This window comes from Lagopus leucura, unplaced genomic scaffold (assembly GCF_019238085.1).
Source record: "Lagopus leucura isolate 7727_CA_CO unplaced genomic scaffold, USGS_WTPT01 Super-Scaffold_760, whole genome shotgun sequence".
Classification (NCBI taxonomy): Eukaryota; Metazoa; Chordata; class Aves; order Galliformes; family Phasianidae; genus Lagopus; species Lagopus leucura.
The window spans coordinates 3,324,517-3,340,649 of record NW_024962257.1 but is presented as its reverse complement, the minus strand read 5'-3'; the positions used below and the strand labels follow the sequence as shown (position 1 = coordinate 3,340,649).

The following is a 16,133-nucleotide window of genomic DNA, read 5'->3' as shown; positions in this document are numbered from 1 at the left end:
CAGCTTTGATCTTCTACTGTTTGTTTTCAGGGCCAGGGGCACAGAAGTTCATGCTCCAGCCCTTTCCCAAGAGCTCCCCGTTTTTCTGCTCATTTTGCTTTGCAACCAACAGGGGAAATGGAAATCACGTTGCCCTCATTGCTTCTTTCTAGCCTCCGCTCCTCTATTTATTTCCATCTTTCAGTCTGCTTTTTCCTCTCCTAACATCTAGTGGAGTCAAAGCAGAAAGAGAAGGGGAATGAAAGGAGGAAACAGGGATGGGGGAAAGGAAAATAGAGTTGAAATAAGAAAAATATATACCTGTAAAACTGAGAAGTTAAGAGAAGGAATAGAAAAATGAAACATCACTATTATTTTATTCTGTTTTGTACCAATACCAATTATTTTCAATATAAGCCCAAAGATGGGAGATGAACCAGGAATCTTGAAACACGGAACTTGGCATATAATGGAGAAACAGAGAAGCTGAGCACAAACTTCTCTTCCAAGCTCTTATATGGGTGCTTACACCTGCTGCTTAGGCTCATAACAAAACAACTGCAGAAACTCAGCAGGGAGCACCATAGCATTTGTGAGGTTCGTCCCAGCCACTCAGCAGAGTGCTGCTGCAGCTCTGCAGTAGTAAACAGAATTATTTTGTCCTGGTAGCAACAACAGTGTTCCAGGGGAAAGAGGGAGTGGGGGCCCCTCTGACAATTAGATGTGAGCTATTGATGGCAGCTTTCACGGATGAGTGCACAGAGCTAAGGATGTATGGTAACTGATTTTTCTGATGAATTTATTGTATACTATAATTTCAGTCCCACTTACAGACAAAGCAGATCTACCATGGGAGCTGGGCTTCAGAGTTGTTTGAATTCTCTTTCAAAACCCTTTAGAACCTCAGAAGTCTGAAGAGGACCTCAAGCAGGGCGCAGACAAAGCTGGTGGGGCAGAGTAAGGAAGCTAATCAGAAACACCAATCTGAGAGCTTCACAGTCACAGAAGGCCTGATTTGCAGGCAGTTTAGCATCTGCAGATTCCAGCGGGAGTCCTGAGTGCTCAGCTGTTCCCAAATCAGGCCTATAGACAGGGGAGATCTGGGGGTTGATTTGCTCGCATTCTCCCAGCCTGACTGCTTTCCTATAGGGCAATGCCGACATCCAGCGGGTAGACTCGTGAATTACAGCAGTATTTTTACACAGCGTGAGCTGTTGCTGAGTCTCAATGCGGAATCCTGGCAAAGAGCCTTCTGATAGAAGTTCCTGTGCTGTGATGAGTGGCTCACGACTGAGAGCCCTGTGCTGTTCTTCCGACTCCTGCATTAACGTAAAGGAGATTTTAAGTCCTCTCTCTTAGTAAGAAGAAAAGGATTTGCTCTTTGTGGAAATGCTTGCAGCTCTGTAGCGACAGTCACTCTGACACTCACTTCCCAGAAGGGTTTTCTTTGCTTTGTTTGGTTCTAAACCTGTGATTTCCTGATCTTTTGCGGTATAATAATGCTTCTGAACAGCCCTAACATTCTATGAAGTCCCACTGCTCTGGTATTTTCCCTCAGTGCTGTATGACGACCACAGGCCCAGCACACTTCACTCCAGCACATGGTGAAGGCCTGGCAGGGCAGGACAGCTTCAGCTGGATCGGGAGTTTATGATATAAGTTATTTGAAGCAGATTCAAAAGCATAAAATCAGTGAGAGCCACAAGGTCCAGTAGAAACGAGGATATGTGCTGGGCTTCTGTCACTGCCTGCTAACCACAGGCCAGCCACTCACAATAGTGTTGTCTTTTTTCCTCCAATACCTGATCAGATAACAGGGGATTTTCGTTCACACGTGTACTTTGGCACTTTAATCCCTGCGAGTGACGCAATCTGACGTCACACCTCGACGTCACACCTCGCGGCTGCGGCCACGCCCCCCTGCTGCTCGCACAGCAGCGCAGGCCCCGCCCCCAGAAATCACACCGCTCCCGGTGCCCGCCCTCCTACCTCTGATTGGTTGGCCCTCAGCTCGCTCCGCCTTCCATCGGCCAGCTCCGCCCCTCCCCTCCCTGTTCCTCCCGGCGCTGCCCTCCCTGCTTTGCCCTGAGCCCCGTCGCTCATTTAACCCCGCCCTTCATGGCGGCTTGTCCAATCGAAAGCGCGGAGTTTTGAGCGACACTACCGCTACCCAATCAGACGCGGCTCCAGCGGGGGGTGGGGCCGAGCTGGCACCTCCTTCCGCAAGGCGGCGGCGGCGGCGCTCCCTGACTGTAGGGGCCGGGGGCTCCGCCGCGCCCCCGCCCCGTCGCGCCTCACCGGGACCGGAGGCGGTTGCCGCCGACCGAACCCGGACCCAGGCGCTCGTGGGCACTCTCCTTCCGCTCCCCGGCCTCGCGGCGCTTCCTTCAGCCCGGAGTCGGGCGGCGGAGCCCCCTCCCCGGGCAGGGCCTGCGGGCCGCGCCCCGCCGCCACCCCTCCCCCCGGCCGGCCGCACCCCGCCGCCTCCGAGCCGAGGGGAATGGGCGGTCCCGGCCCTTAGCCCCCGGCCGCTCCTCCTCCTGCCGGGTCCCGGCGTCTCGGCGGCCTCCGCCCGATGCTGGCGGAGCCGCCCGGGGTCTCGGCGGCTTCGTGAGCGCTCCCGTCGCGCGGCCGCCATGTCCGGCGTGGTGCGAACCCTGAGCCGCTGCCTGCTGCCGGCCGAGGCCACGGGCCGAGAGCAGCCGAGACGGGAGGGCAAGGAGCGGAGCCGCGATGCGGAGCGGGAGGCGAGGCGGAGAAGCCGGGAGATCGACGCGATGCTGGCCCGGGAACGGAGGGCCGTGAGGCGCCTGGTTAAAATCCTGCTGCTGGGAGCCGGGGAGAGCGGCAAGTCCACTTTCCTCAAACAGATGCGGATCATCCACGGCAGAGAGTTCGACCAGAAGGCGCTGTTGGAGTTCCGGGCCACCATCTACGAGAACATCCTCAAGGTGAGAGGCGGGAGGGGCACCGCAGGCTCACCCCGCTGTGACAGCCGGGCTCTGGGCGGCCGGCGGAGTTGGCGGTGCGTGCAGGTGCGTGCGGGGCGGAGGCCTTTGTGTGCCCGCTTGGCACTGCGGAAAACCTCGACGGAAAAGAAAAAAAGCCAACAAAAAAGGCTCAAGGAAAGTTCCCTGCGAAGGGGATTGAGGAAAGCTTGGTAGAAACGTGGAGAACGGGAATAGGTGTGGTCTGTGCTCTGGGAACAAACATTGTGAGAGCATCCCCTGAGTCCGAGCTGGAGGAATTTTATCGTGCAGAGATGTGAGGTTTCTATGCTGTGAGCCTCGGTTAGATGAGAAAGGGGTCCCTGGGCGTGTTGTGACTGCAAATAGCTGTGGTGTGGTTCGTTGTTAGGACTGGGGGTGCAGGTGGTTGGAGTTGGGCAGCATGAGGTGCCAGCCAGCACGGCTCTCTAACTTTGTTCTGGGATCTTTCTGAGCAAGTTTTGTTTGGTGCTTGTGCAGGTTCTGCTCTGGCAGGTTCCTTTAGTGGCTGGAGAATACCAAGGCTGCCGGTAGAGCCTACAAGTAGAGCCCTTGTTCTGCAATTAGGGGAAAACAACATTGACTAATTTCTGGGAACAGGCTTTGGTGCCCTGTGCAGGTAGAAGTTCTCATATTTCAGAAAAATGTGAAAGATTCATAAAACAGCTCATTCGGTAATGAGTCTCATTTCATCTTCATAAGTTCTCCAAAAGAACAGCTGCTTTCCTCTCTGTAGCTTTTCTGTAAGACCAACTCCATTCTTATGCGGACGTGGATTTGTGAAGCTCTGTCATATCTCACAGAAAACTTAAGTAAAGGGAGCTGTGTAAATGAAGGATAAAACAGTTACTTTTGAAATTTCAGATATGTTTTGAACGGTAGATACATACGTACCTAACTGCACACACACAGTGATTCTTGCTTTTAGAATCTCACTGTTCCATCAAGAACTTTTCCTTCTGTTGTTGAACAGGAAAACTATTGACTGATTCTCTTTTCCTTTACCTTTTTAGTCGGTTTCTGGAAGCACGCTGTGTGTTACGTGAGCATGCACACATACTACAGGACGTTTGGTGTTTTAGCTCTTTTTTTTTTTTTTCATTGAAGTTAGCTGAGCAAAAAAATTGGTACAAGTTATTAGCTCCACACCTAGAAATAAGGAGCCTCATCCTACAGGGCGTCGTGCTTGTTTTGGTGCTGTCAGGAAGAGACTTGTGAAAACAGAAGAACCTTAATGAGATTCTTCAAGTTGTTATAAGCAATAGTAATTTGAGCAAAATGTTACAATATTTTATATATACAGAATATAGAGAGTGTTCCACAGTAGTGTTCAGTGTGCTTAGAAGCATTCCCACCTTTTACTAGAGGAAGCTGCATTACATATTTGAGACACTTGTCTGCTGGATGGCTTTGGGCACATTTACAGAACTTGGAGTAGAATCCCGATCCTCAAGGTAGCAGTTTTGGTTTTCTGATTCCAAGACCAGTACTTACAATGTTTGATGGAATGTTGTCAGCTGATTGTGCTTTTCAGCCTCCTATTAATCAAAGAAAAGCTTAGAAGTATTTTTAAAGGGAGGTAATATGCTTTAATGGAACACCTTTTGGGCCTTGCAGATCATGGTTTGGGGGTGTTAGGTTGGGCTAACCTTGTAGCTACGCGTACAGCAGCTGTTTAACTCTTCCTTTTGTAGTTTCTACGGATGGCAGAGGTGGCTCTTGAGTAGCAACACAGTTTATTCTTCACCTATGCTTTTGGGGAATAGCTTGGGAACAGGCATTATGACAAGAGCATGTGGGAGGGAGAAGAGCAACCAGCAGAAACAGTTTTCTGATGAGGAGGTCTGAGGCTGGAGAAGGTAGTGAGTGTTCTGTTTCTCTTTTGCTAAACTGAAAGAGATGTGATAACACAGTGAAACAAGGCCATAATCTTCAGGAAAAGCCATATACCAAGGTGGGTATGTTGCAGGGCTTTTGAAACAGGCATTTTGACAGAGAAGTTTAGCTTAAGGCAACTGTATAAAACTTCCTTATATTGTTGTTATTTTTTTTTTCCAGTGAAAAAGCTTAAATAGTTCCCAGTGAATTAATTTTGCTGCTTTGACAATGTAGATTGTCAAGTGAATCTGATTGCTGTTCTTTCTGTAATGGTGTTTAGGCTAGGAGTTATTTCCCGTTTCAGGAAGTTCAGCCTAGAATGCTCATCCATTAACACTAAATGGAGTGGAGATCGCTGCGCATCCAACTTAAAAGGGAAGATGAATTCTCATAATACAATATGTGGACATCGTGAAATGGAAACGGTCGTGTAGAATAGCATAAAAATCTGTTTGACGTTGTGGAGTACAGCTGCAGCAGCCGTGCCCCTTTTTGCATTCAGTTCTCAGCATTGTCTCATAATGGTTCTGTTAAGCTTCTGCAGCACTGAGATCTGAGTTGGAAATGCAGTGTAAATCTCTGGGATTAAATGGTCAATTTTCGTTTTCCAACCGTGACTGAACTTCGCTCTGAAGGAAGGAGGATTACTGATCTCTCAGCAGCACTTGGTATTTCTGAAGTGCTTTTTGCAGGGCATTATGCAGCCTGCACAGCTTCTGGAAACCAAAGGAACTGGTTTGGAGAACAGAACCTGAAACCTCCCCGAAAATAATGGTGTGAAGTACGAACTGACGTTAGTGTCAGCTGCTTCTTTGTGCTGAGTTGTTAGCTTCTTGCTTTTTTCTGATATGTCTCTGATGTTGAGTTCTTTCCTTACCCTGTTCTCCCTGTTTCTCATCCCCCTCTTCGGGAAACCCTAGTTAGAAACAAAATGCTAAAACTAAGTAAATCTGTGATACAGCATTTACTTTTCCATTTAGTACAGGTGATAGTTCAGGGCCTCACTAGCTTTTTCTGGCATTTGTGGGCTGGTCTTCAAATACATTAGTTTTGCTTTGGTTTAAGGTAAATAGTCATCGGTTAACTAGGGTTTTGCTTGTTAATCGAGGCTAAGTTTCAAAGTAACTTTTTGAAGCTTTTTGATGATGGGAGTGAAAAGCAGCAGTGTTAATGCTGAGCTGTGAGTACACAGCCTGCACAGCTGAGCACACCCACTGGCAGGGGAAGGTTGGGCAGGGGAAGGTAGTGTGGGGCTGTGCTGCAGCATGGGCTGAGGCAGCTCCTGGTTGAACAGAGCCACTCAGAAAGCTGTTATGCACCCAAGGTTTCAAATGTAGGAAAGAAGTGGACAGTGGTGATGTAGGGGTGTTGTGGCAGTGCCTTCTAGCTGTAACTGGGGGAGCGAGCTTTCTGTACCCTTCAAAATAGCTGGGGTAGCCCTACTACTCTGTTTGCTGCCTTTGATAACAGCTAAAGAAGTCAGGGAGTTGATGAATCGTGGCTCTGATGTTCCTTGTCCAAATGTTTTTTTGTTTCAAGTATGAAAATATCACGCTGCTTGAAAAAGCCCAGCTTAGCTGCATAAGAAAATAATTAATCCACAAGCACCCGAGCAGCACTTGCAGAAGCATGTCTGGGAGATCCCAATCTGAAGGAGCGGGAGGGAAATTGGTTTATAAAAGCCTGAAGCATTGTCTGTTAAATTTTTTTTAATTTTTTTTTTCCCCTAATTTTGTTGGTTTCTGGGTTGAAATTGGGAAGGGCAGCTCAAAGCTTCATACATCCATCAGAGTTTTCTTGCTGTCTGTGGCCTGGATCACAACGACTGGCCACCAGATTGAGGAGCCCAGAGCTGCAGAGGGGACTGCTCAGGAAATGATGTGTGACTTCACTTGTGGGCCCTGCCTGGGGAAAACAACCCGAAGGTGGAAGCTCCCCGAGGGCAGACATAGGGTGCTTCTGAGCGTCACTGCAGGGGGTGCAGGCAAACCTGAGAGCGTGTTCCTCCACAGCTTGAGGCTGAGGGGCAGGAAGCTGGCTAAACGAGCAGCCCAAATGGAGCTCATTTTAAGAGATGGTTCGGGCTTCTGCAGCTGGTACTAAAACCTGCGCTGTTGCTGCTTCATTGTTTCAGGTGTGAGTGGCCTTACTGTTACCAAGTTACCATATGGAAACCTTTTTTTATTCTTGCGATTTTTAGTTCCAGTCAAGCACAGGCTCTGAGCAGTGGAAAAAGTATTGCATTTATACCGCTAATGCATTTCTCCTACCAGACTGCAACTGCAGGGCAGCTCTCTTTCCTCTGTGTGAATTCCTGTAACTCTTTAAACTGAGTGAACTCCATCTTTCCTTGGGTTTGCATGGAAATGAATTTGGTAGTCCGTTAGGAGGGGATGCTCATGGCATAGCTTGGTGCTTCGAGGTGGGAATCTGGCTGTACTGGAGCAGTTCATTGCAGGACACCCATCTCATCTCCACTGGGGCAGCATCTTGTGAAAGAATGCCAAGGAGAATACGTTGCAGGAACTGTGGCTAATTAGGAGCTTTTCCATTAAATTTAACATACAAGTGCTAAAGCTCCGTGTTAGAACTGGTATTTAAATCTGATTATCTTTGCTCTAAGCATTTACTGTTTGATGGTTATTTTAATAAGAAAAATAATATTCATAAAACTATTAATGGAAAAATAAAACCCCCAAACCTGGGAGTTGTCTCGGCCTTTTTGTTCCAGGTCCGTTTGGTCAGTGAAATACTTAATTTCCACTTTGTGTGTTTGGGATTTCTCTCATCTGAATTCCAACAGCTCTGGTGGTCTCTGCACATTTTAGGGTATCTTTTAATTGGGCTCAGAGAAAGCAATCTGTCTTCATCATGGTGGGCAGTGGAGAGGAGCAGTGGTCAATAGTAAGGATAAATATTCATTATTGCTCCAAAATAGAGCTTACAATGCTCTTGTGATGTAGTCATTAGTCTTGCAGAACATGAGTTGTCCCTGGAGACTGCAGACACATACTTTGATGTTTTCCAGACAAAACTTCAGTCGCTTGAGTGACTAAATTTGGGAGCTTGTGTTATATTCAGTTGTTTCAGTATACGTATATTTATGTAATTCACTTGGAAACAGTATTGGCAAAGAAAATTCTGCTACTATCAATGTTGACAAGACAACTTTAAAGCAAAGGCAAACTAGCATATGTTACTTTAAGAAGCTCAATAAAAATTACAGACAGAGGAAAATGTGGGATTCATTGGCTGTAGAGTTCTCGTGTGAGTTTCCTTCACTTACATGGCTTTCCCTCTTGGGGAGGCAAGCACAGCTTGTCTTGAAGGTGAGGATCCTCCCTGCTGGGTGCTGCAGCAGTTGTGGTCTTGCAGAATCCTGTGAGGATGCTTCTGGAACGCAGATGTGCCTTCAGCCCTGCTGACAGTATGAACTAGAGGCTGTTGTGATAGTCTCAGGAAGAGGAGAAACCTGTTGGGGTCATTCTGGAAGCGCTGGCCTTGGAACTTATTTTAAGGTCCTGTGCGAGCTGTCACCTCAGGTGACATCTCATTGCTTTGTGCCTGGTTGCAAGCCAGGTATACATGAAGAATACTGTTTCTTGTGCATTTAGCATCATTTTGCTGCATTTGGTCAAAGATAAGGGCTCTTCTCAGAATTGCCAGCTAAGCAGACATTGCTGCTCCTAGTTCAGAGATTCAGTGGCTGATCCAAATGTTCCTTAATGTTCATGGTGTTTATTTGTGGGCTCAAAGTAATGACAAAGCCTTCAGATGGCGGAGGGTGGAACCACAGCACCAGGAAGGATGCCCCTTCTGGTGGTGTTTGGCTGTTAGATGAACTGCTCTGTAGCACGAAGCTCCCTCCTTAGTGGCATTGGGTTCCTTTCTGCTCTTTGAAGATGAACTTCCAAGGGCATAGATCAAATCAAAACATCATTAATGCCTTTATGAGACCACGCTGTGCAAATCTGACAGTCTTGCAATTAGCTTTGTTTGGTAATAGATCTCCTTCAGCCCAGTGTTCTAGTTGGCAATAAAAAAAGTGCATGTGAATATATCTCCAAACTCTGACAACTTTATTTTTAAAACATGCATTTGAAAATGTCTTCTTTTAGAACCTAAAGAGCTGTTTTCTAAAAATACACATAGGTTACATTTTATCATCTCTATTTGCCAGTGAGCAGTGCTGCTGAAAAAGCCAGCTCCATCTCTGCCATGCAGTTCTGCTCTCTCGTGCTGGCACTCACAGAGCTGCTGCAGATTTTTGGAGCAGCCTTCCTGGCTCTGTGCTGCTGCCAGCTGCATCACTTTCTGCTGCTTCCACATGGATAAGGGCACAGCAGAAATGTCAGATCAAGGTGGGAGCTCTCTCCGTAGCTCAGCTCTGTATGAGTTGCTATGAATTGTGATCCTCAAATGCTGTCAGGTCCTTGCCAGCAGCGAGGAGGAGCACGCACAGTGAGAAAGATGTTTTGATCTCCTGTTGCCTGCAGTGTTAATGGTGGTGCAAAGCCATAGGGAAGGGCAGTGTTACCTATTAGCTCTGACTTGGAGCCTCACAATTAAGCAGTGACCTGCATTTTGCTTACAACAATCATTTCTGTGAGTGATTTGGTTGCTGAACATCGAGGGCTTTGGTGTGAGGTTGAGCAGCGTATTGATAGTAACAGCTTTCAGCATTGCTGCAATATTGTGTGTGTTGTGTAGTTCATAAAATGATTGCAAAAAAAAAAAAAAAAAAAAAATCAGTGTAAAAGATTTTTCTATTTGTATACCAGCTCTATTTTGCAAGTTGTCTCTAGACCTTTGGCTATAATAAATAGCCAACATTGCCTGGCTGTAGGCTTGGGTGCAGGTGAATCTGGTCCTCCCTTATGAACACATCTTCCCCAGACCTGTTGCTTGCACTGCTTGTTTGGTGCTCAGCCATGCTGCCTTCACCCAGCTGTGAGTTGGACCATCTGGTAGAAGGTGTGGGATTTCTAGGAGAGATAAGCCTTCAAGTACTGGAACAGGTGAATAATTTAAGAAACGAGTGTTGTGTTTTAAGTGGTGATAAATACTGATGTAAGATATTCCTAAGTCAAGCTGCTTCTTACATACTGCAGCTGTTCTCTTCGTGTATTGCCAAGTACCACTGGTTTCAAGTGAAATTAGCTGGTGATAGCCTTTCTTATAATCCCACAAAGTAACTCAGAGAAGGAGGAAAAATATATTTCAGTCCTACTTGTAAGCATTTGTGGAAATGCTCAGAAGGCCTTTGTGCTGCTGATGGGCAGCAAACATTGTGCTCAGTGCCTTGACAGCTGTGCTCCATCAGGCCAGTGCTTTGGAGTTCTGTCTCTGACACAAACAATTGGGTACAAGAACAGGGCAATGCGATGCTGTGGGCTTCTCTACCAGCCTTTGGTTTTGGAAACTTCTTGAGCCAGGAGTTGCATCTGGAATGTAATCGAATAGTCCTCTTGGGGCCTTCCTCTGTGAAATTATCTTGGTTGGTCTGTGAGTCCATTTATACTTCTGGCCAGCATCCTCTGTAACTGAGTTAGGCTCATTATGGGGTGTGTAGGAGAAATCCCTCCTTGTAGTTGAACTCAGCTGTGTTGCTGTACACAAGTAGTTGTGCAGTGAAGGGATAAAAACAAATAATCTATTTCTTTTCTGTAAATAGTTTTTACTCTCTACAGATTTCTGGTATGTCATGCCTTAGTTCTGTCAAAGCTGTAGATTTCGATCTGTTTAGTATCTCATTCTGTGTAAGATACTTTGTGAGATAGATCACATCACAATTCCCTTGCACCTTTTTGATTCTGACTTATTTCCATTCATGTTACGTGCATTGTACAGTGACTTGGATGTGTTTAAAAATTGCTAGGAAAGGAATTGGACAGAGAACCTTCTTGTTTTTCCTTTCTAACATTCTTGTACGCTGCTGTTTTGCCTCCTTCTAGTGTTTGACAGCATCCTTATCTGTGGAGTTGAGTTCTTTCCACCTGTGCTTGTTCCACGTCTGCTCTGCAGCATGGAACCTTTAGCTCAGCCAAGCTGTTCAGAAGTTCATATCAAAAGCTTTTGCCACATTTTTCTGTATTCCAGTTTTGAAAACATTACAGCAGTTGACAATATTTAGCCCTCTGAATGAAAGAGAGAATTGGTGGTTTCCTTAGTAGTAGAAAATCAGTAAAAATGTCAGTGTTGGGAAGGCTTAGTGTGAAATGGGTGCTGCACTGGAAGCAGAATGAGGGAACCTTTCCTGTGCCAGCTTGCACCCCAGATTTTTGAGGTAAGGATTACTTTGTTTTGGAGATTTGTTTCTCCTCATCTTTCTGACATCTGCCCATAGCATTTATATTTTGGGGAAGATGCTGCAATATTAGATTTAATTTAACCTTCCTGGGGAATCTTGTTGAGTCATAAATATATTTAACCACTAAGAGATGCGGGGAGGAAGCATTGGCTATGCTGCTTTTGTCAGGCTTCTACCTGTGAGACATTTTAGCTGTAGTTTTAAAAGCTGGTGTGTTGTAAGCATCCTGACTAGAGAAATACTGTTCCTGTGGTTATCCACAGGGCACCATTTCTGCTAACCCATGTTCCATTTCTGATCTTCATTCCATGTTTAAAATTGACCTGCTGTGTGCAGGTCTGTGTTCTGCTGATGCCCCTGTCTGACTGCCAGCTCACCCCAGGCCAGGCTGTGCACGTGGTTTGGTGGCAGCCCTTCCTCCCTCTCTAGCAGGCACAGGAAGGCAGTGTATGCTCCCCACAGGTAACCTTGAGCAGGGAGTTCTGTTCCTTCTCTTGCCCGATGGACATTCAGACCTGCTTTGCCAAGAAGCTGCAGCCAGCAGATAAGTAACTATTCTGGGACTGGAGCAGTCTCTACACCCGTGATTAAAATTCTCTTCTGTGTTTTTTTCCAAACAAATGGTGGAACTTTCCTTAACAACAGTCTCTGGAGATCCTGCACGTCTCCGGTGGGAGCAGTAAAAGGCAAAGCAACAGTATAGGGAAAGGCATCAAGTCTGAAGTCCAAATACCACTACATCTTAGCAGCAACTGAGAGTTCTTGCCATCGTTTGCTTGAGATGCCCGTAGAGAACAGCAGTGGCTGTGAGCTGGTGAGGGTTAAATCCATCAGAAGGCTGAGGATGGAAAAGCTGGGGCTGAGCCGAGGATGGCTGCAGGGAACTGGAGCTGGTGAGAGGTCAGAGCTGAGCCCTGTGCGCTGGCAGAGCCCAGTTAACCGTTTGTGTCCATAAATACAACTTCTCCCTATACAGAAATGAACATGGTGTTCAGGTATCTAGAAATAGCAGTTCTCTTATCTGTCCTGGTTACAACAGTGTTTCTGGAAGTAATGAATTATGAAATGTTCAGCTGGGGCTGAAGGGAACCGGTGCTGACTTCGAGTTGTACACAGGTGACTGCTGTACAGCTTGCAGAAAAATCTATAATGTCAAGAGATGTGATGTGGGCATCTCCAGTTCATAGAATCTTGGATGTGTTGCTTTTTTCCTTCAGGCTTGTGCTTATTGATGCCATTCAAATAAAGCAAATGAAAGGACTTCTGCTAATAAAGCAGTGCATTCTGTAACTAGGAATGGGAATGGGCTTTGGGGCTGTGCAACAGAGTCACTGGACATCTGGGACTTACTCTAGAAGTTCATGAATGTATTCAGTTTTCTTGGTACTGTCAAGATCTGTTCTCTTCTTCATAAAAAGAAAGTAAGAAACGCTGGAGAATGAAGTATTTACATTTTTGGGTGGCTGCACTTCAGGAGCACTCCTTGTATGATGACAGCTGAGATGCTTTGTTTTGGGATCCTGTTCTGTGACACTTAGACTGAGTTGCTCTGCATTTCCCTCCCCAGTCTTCAGCTTCCACTGGAGAAGTTACTGCTCCTGCTTTGTGGTGTTGTTAAAGGGTGGGAGACGCAAAAACTTCAAGTGTTGAGAAAGCATGCTTGCCACCTTGATAGCTTGAAGTACACAAAACAACAATCAGTCTCAGTGATGTGGAGGTTCATGTGCATAGCTTTGGAGACAACTTCAATACTGTTACTTTATATTACAGTTTATTTTCATAAAATGCTACCCCAAAAAACCAGCACAACAAATGGTTGTTTAATATAACCCACAGATTTTTGCTTGTGAATTAAATGGTGCTGAAGATGCTAAGCTGCCTTTAAGACTTATCCATTATTAAAATGATTCTTACTACTGGCAAATAAATATTGTCCATCTGAAGCTATTAGGAACAGGTGTGTTAGATTCAAGGCTGAAGTTTTAAAGTTATTTAACCTAAGTCTGTTTGAATTTTTGCCACGGACAAGAAACTAAGTTAGTTCCCAGGCACTCTTTGTAATCAGTGTGTACTTCTATTTTTAATCTGTTGGTAATAGTCTTTGTTCTGCTGCTAATATTTTTTTCCATGTTAAGAAATACATTGTGGCTAGTTTGCTGATCTGAGCAAGCTTGCTCTATCTTCTTTCTGGTGGAGTGGTGCAATGAACAATGCTCATGATTCTCTCCTGAGTTCAGTCCCATCAGAGTAGTGTTTAAAAAAAAAAAACAAACAAACCCTGAAATTCAGGCAACTCCGAGTTCTTGTTCTTTTCCACTTCAATCTCTTCATCACTGACTTTATATCCAAATTATTCTTTAGGGCTGCAGGGTTCTGGTTGATGCACGGGACAAACTGGGAATCCCTTGGCAGTACACGGAGAATGAGAAGCACGGCATGTTTTTGATGGCTTTTGAAAACAAAGCTGGGATGCCCATCGAGCCTGCCACGTTCCAGCTGTACGTACCTGCGCTGTGCGCCCTGTGGAGGGACTCAGGAATCAAGGAAGCCTTCAGCCGTCGGAGCGAGTATCAGCTGGTGAGTGCAGCCCTTCCCCTGGTGGGAGGGGAAGAAGCTTCCCTGCTGTATAAATATCTCCACAGTTGAAAGATGGCTTGCTACGTGCAGGGTTTAGCCACCATGTGAGCTGTTTGTAGTTACGCTGTAAATCTGAGCGCTTCAGCAGCAGGAACAAGTGGTGGTTGGAGCCAAACTTGAAAAACTACATGGCAGTGAGAGGGAGTGGAAAAGTGCGCGACTGGATAAACTGGAAGAGCAAGAGGAACCAAAAAAGGCAGGAATTGGTTGAACTAAAAATATTTTAGCAGCTCAGTAGTTCTGTTCATAGTAGGTCACTGATGAAGGCACGCTTAATTTGTAACTTTCCAGTCCTGCCAGCTTGCACTGTATTGATACTGGCAAACTGTTCCTGCATGCAGATCTTTTGAAGTGAATACACCACCCATTCTGGCTGCTGCTGTTTGACTGTTTCTTTTCATCCTGACGCCTGCAAGTGAAATTTGGATAAGCAACCGAGAGATGACAGTGAGCTTGAAAAATGTGCAATCTTGCTTGCTTTCTTGTTATTAGGTTTTCATGCTCTAGCACCAGAATAACTGCACTTCTGGTGTGGAATGTGTTTCTGACAGCTGTTCATATTCCACTCCTTTTTATTCCTGTGCCCAAGATGGAGATGGCTTTTTTTTCTTTTATTTCCATTTCCTTTTCAGTGAAACGAGGTAGAGAACTGTGCAACATGGTGTCTCTGTTGCTGGTTCTTAGAGGATGACACTGGATGATTATTTTTTTTTTATGATAAATGTATCTTTGTGATTTTAGAGTATCAATAACGGCTTAATCTGCAGCTAGAATTCTTTGCTTCCAGTCCACAGACTGGATTCAGCTTTTCTTAAAGAAAGCTAAAGGTCAGATTCCCTATTCCTGGATATGTTATAAATGTCATTTAACTGGAGTTAGAGCCTAAAAACATGCATCTGAATAGTCTTCCTTAGGCCCTTACACAGGAACTCGATGAGACTATTGAAAAACTAGAAAAATTTGTAGTGATGAGATTCTCCTTGTTTTTTCATGCTATTGCTTCTCGTGGCTTCTCCGGTGTTCAGTAGTGTAGTTAAACTCATAATGCAGACCTTAGGTCTTCATCTGTCTCCGCTATTAAGGTACCTGTTTGGGTCTTGCTGTGCATCTTTGAAACCTGTTTCTTGAAGTACCTTGAAAATAGCTGAAGAATGAGTAAAATGATGAGGTGAATTCATCACAGGATGGTAGTAAAAATGTTGTTTCCTTAGGCTAAAAAACAACTTGCATGTTACTACACTGGGCGTAGAGGGGGGATGTGCCGTGGGGAGGAGGGAGTTTGGTTCATAATTCCTAGCATCTGCAGAAACAGATTAGGCCTTTGCTGTTCTGCTGTGTTCAAATGTGGAATAAAAAGCTGGTTCATGCCATGGGGGACTTGCATTTAACATGAGACAACTACTAAGAGAATCCAGTATAATGAGCAATAATTGCATCAGTTGCCTATTAATTTTTTTTCTTTTTTCTCAGCAACACTGTGATCATGCATGAGTTTCATTTTTATGGAGAAATTCAGATTGGGATCATGTGGTATATTCATCCTTATTCTAGATAGCAATAAAATTGCATCAAACTGGGGTGGGGGAAAGTCTAGCTTGTTGAATAAATAGCATTCCAAGATCAGTAGGCCTACCTCTGCATTCTCTGGCTTTGAGATCAGGATTAAACAGGAAATACCAAAAAATAAAAAATAAAAAAAGCTCTGCAAAAATGAAGCATAGAGGCATGCAAGTGATCATTTAATGCATCCTCATCTTCAACATCGCAGTGTAGTTCTATCGTATGTCTGTTTGGATGGCATTCATGTGACCTGCTTAGCGTTACTAGGGTAACTGGAGCTGCTGCAGCACCAGAGCTGTGTGCTTATCAAAGCAGAGAGAGAGAGTGTACTGCAGAACACTGTTGGCAGCTCAGTCCTGCTTCGTGCATCCGTGGCAGTAACATCCCAAAATTCCCAAGTGCTATTCCTTTCCTTTGCAGGCTGCATCGCTGGATTATAAAACACCTTCATTTCTAAATTATATATAATTTATTTTTTTGTATCATGGGCTGTTCTCAAGGGTACAAATACTGGCTTTAGATTGATTGCTAAACGAACTTGAGGTTTTAATAACTTGAACCTGTTCTTGGCCTTGCTTCTAGACCCAGCAAAACACACAGCCCAAGTGTGAGGAGCTTAGAACCAGGGCAGGTTTTGTTGTTTTGGTTTTACGTTTTTTAGGCAGTTTAGAACTGCTAAACTTTTTGCAGAAAGCAGATAGTTTAGGGAGATGCCTCATTTATAATTGCATATAGCATATATAAACCTATACCTTAATTTAGTTTAAACCCTCCCTGGAAAT

At 45.3% G+C, this 16,133-nt stretch overlaps 1 protein-coding gene across 1 annotated transcript in view; it reads left to right on the top strand.

The window, feature by feature from the left end:
- Positions 1 to 2,615: 2,615 nt before the first annotated feature.
- The window catches only part of GNA12 (G protein subunit alpha 12), a 37,073-nt gene continuing 23,555 nt past the window's right edge, over positions 2,616 to 16,133 (top strand). The window contains exons 1-2 of the mRNA XM_042864415.1: positions 2,616 to 2,930; positions 13,516 to 13,731. Coding sequence (XP_042720349.1) covers positions 2,616 to 2,930; positions 13,516 to 13,731 — 531 coding nt within the window. The remainder of the gene's footprint in view (positions 2,931 to 13,515; positions 13,732 to 16,133) is intronic.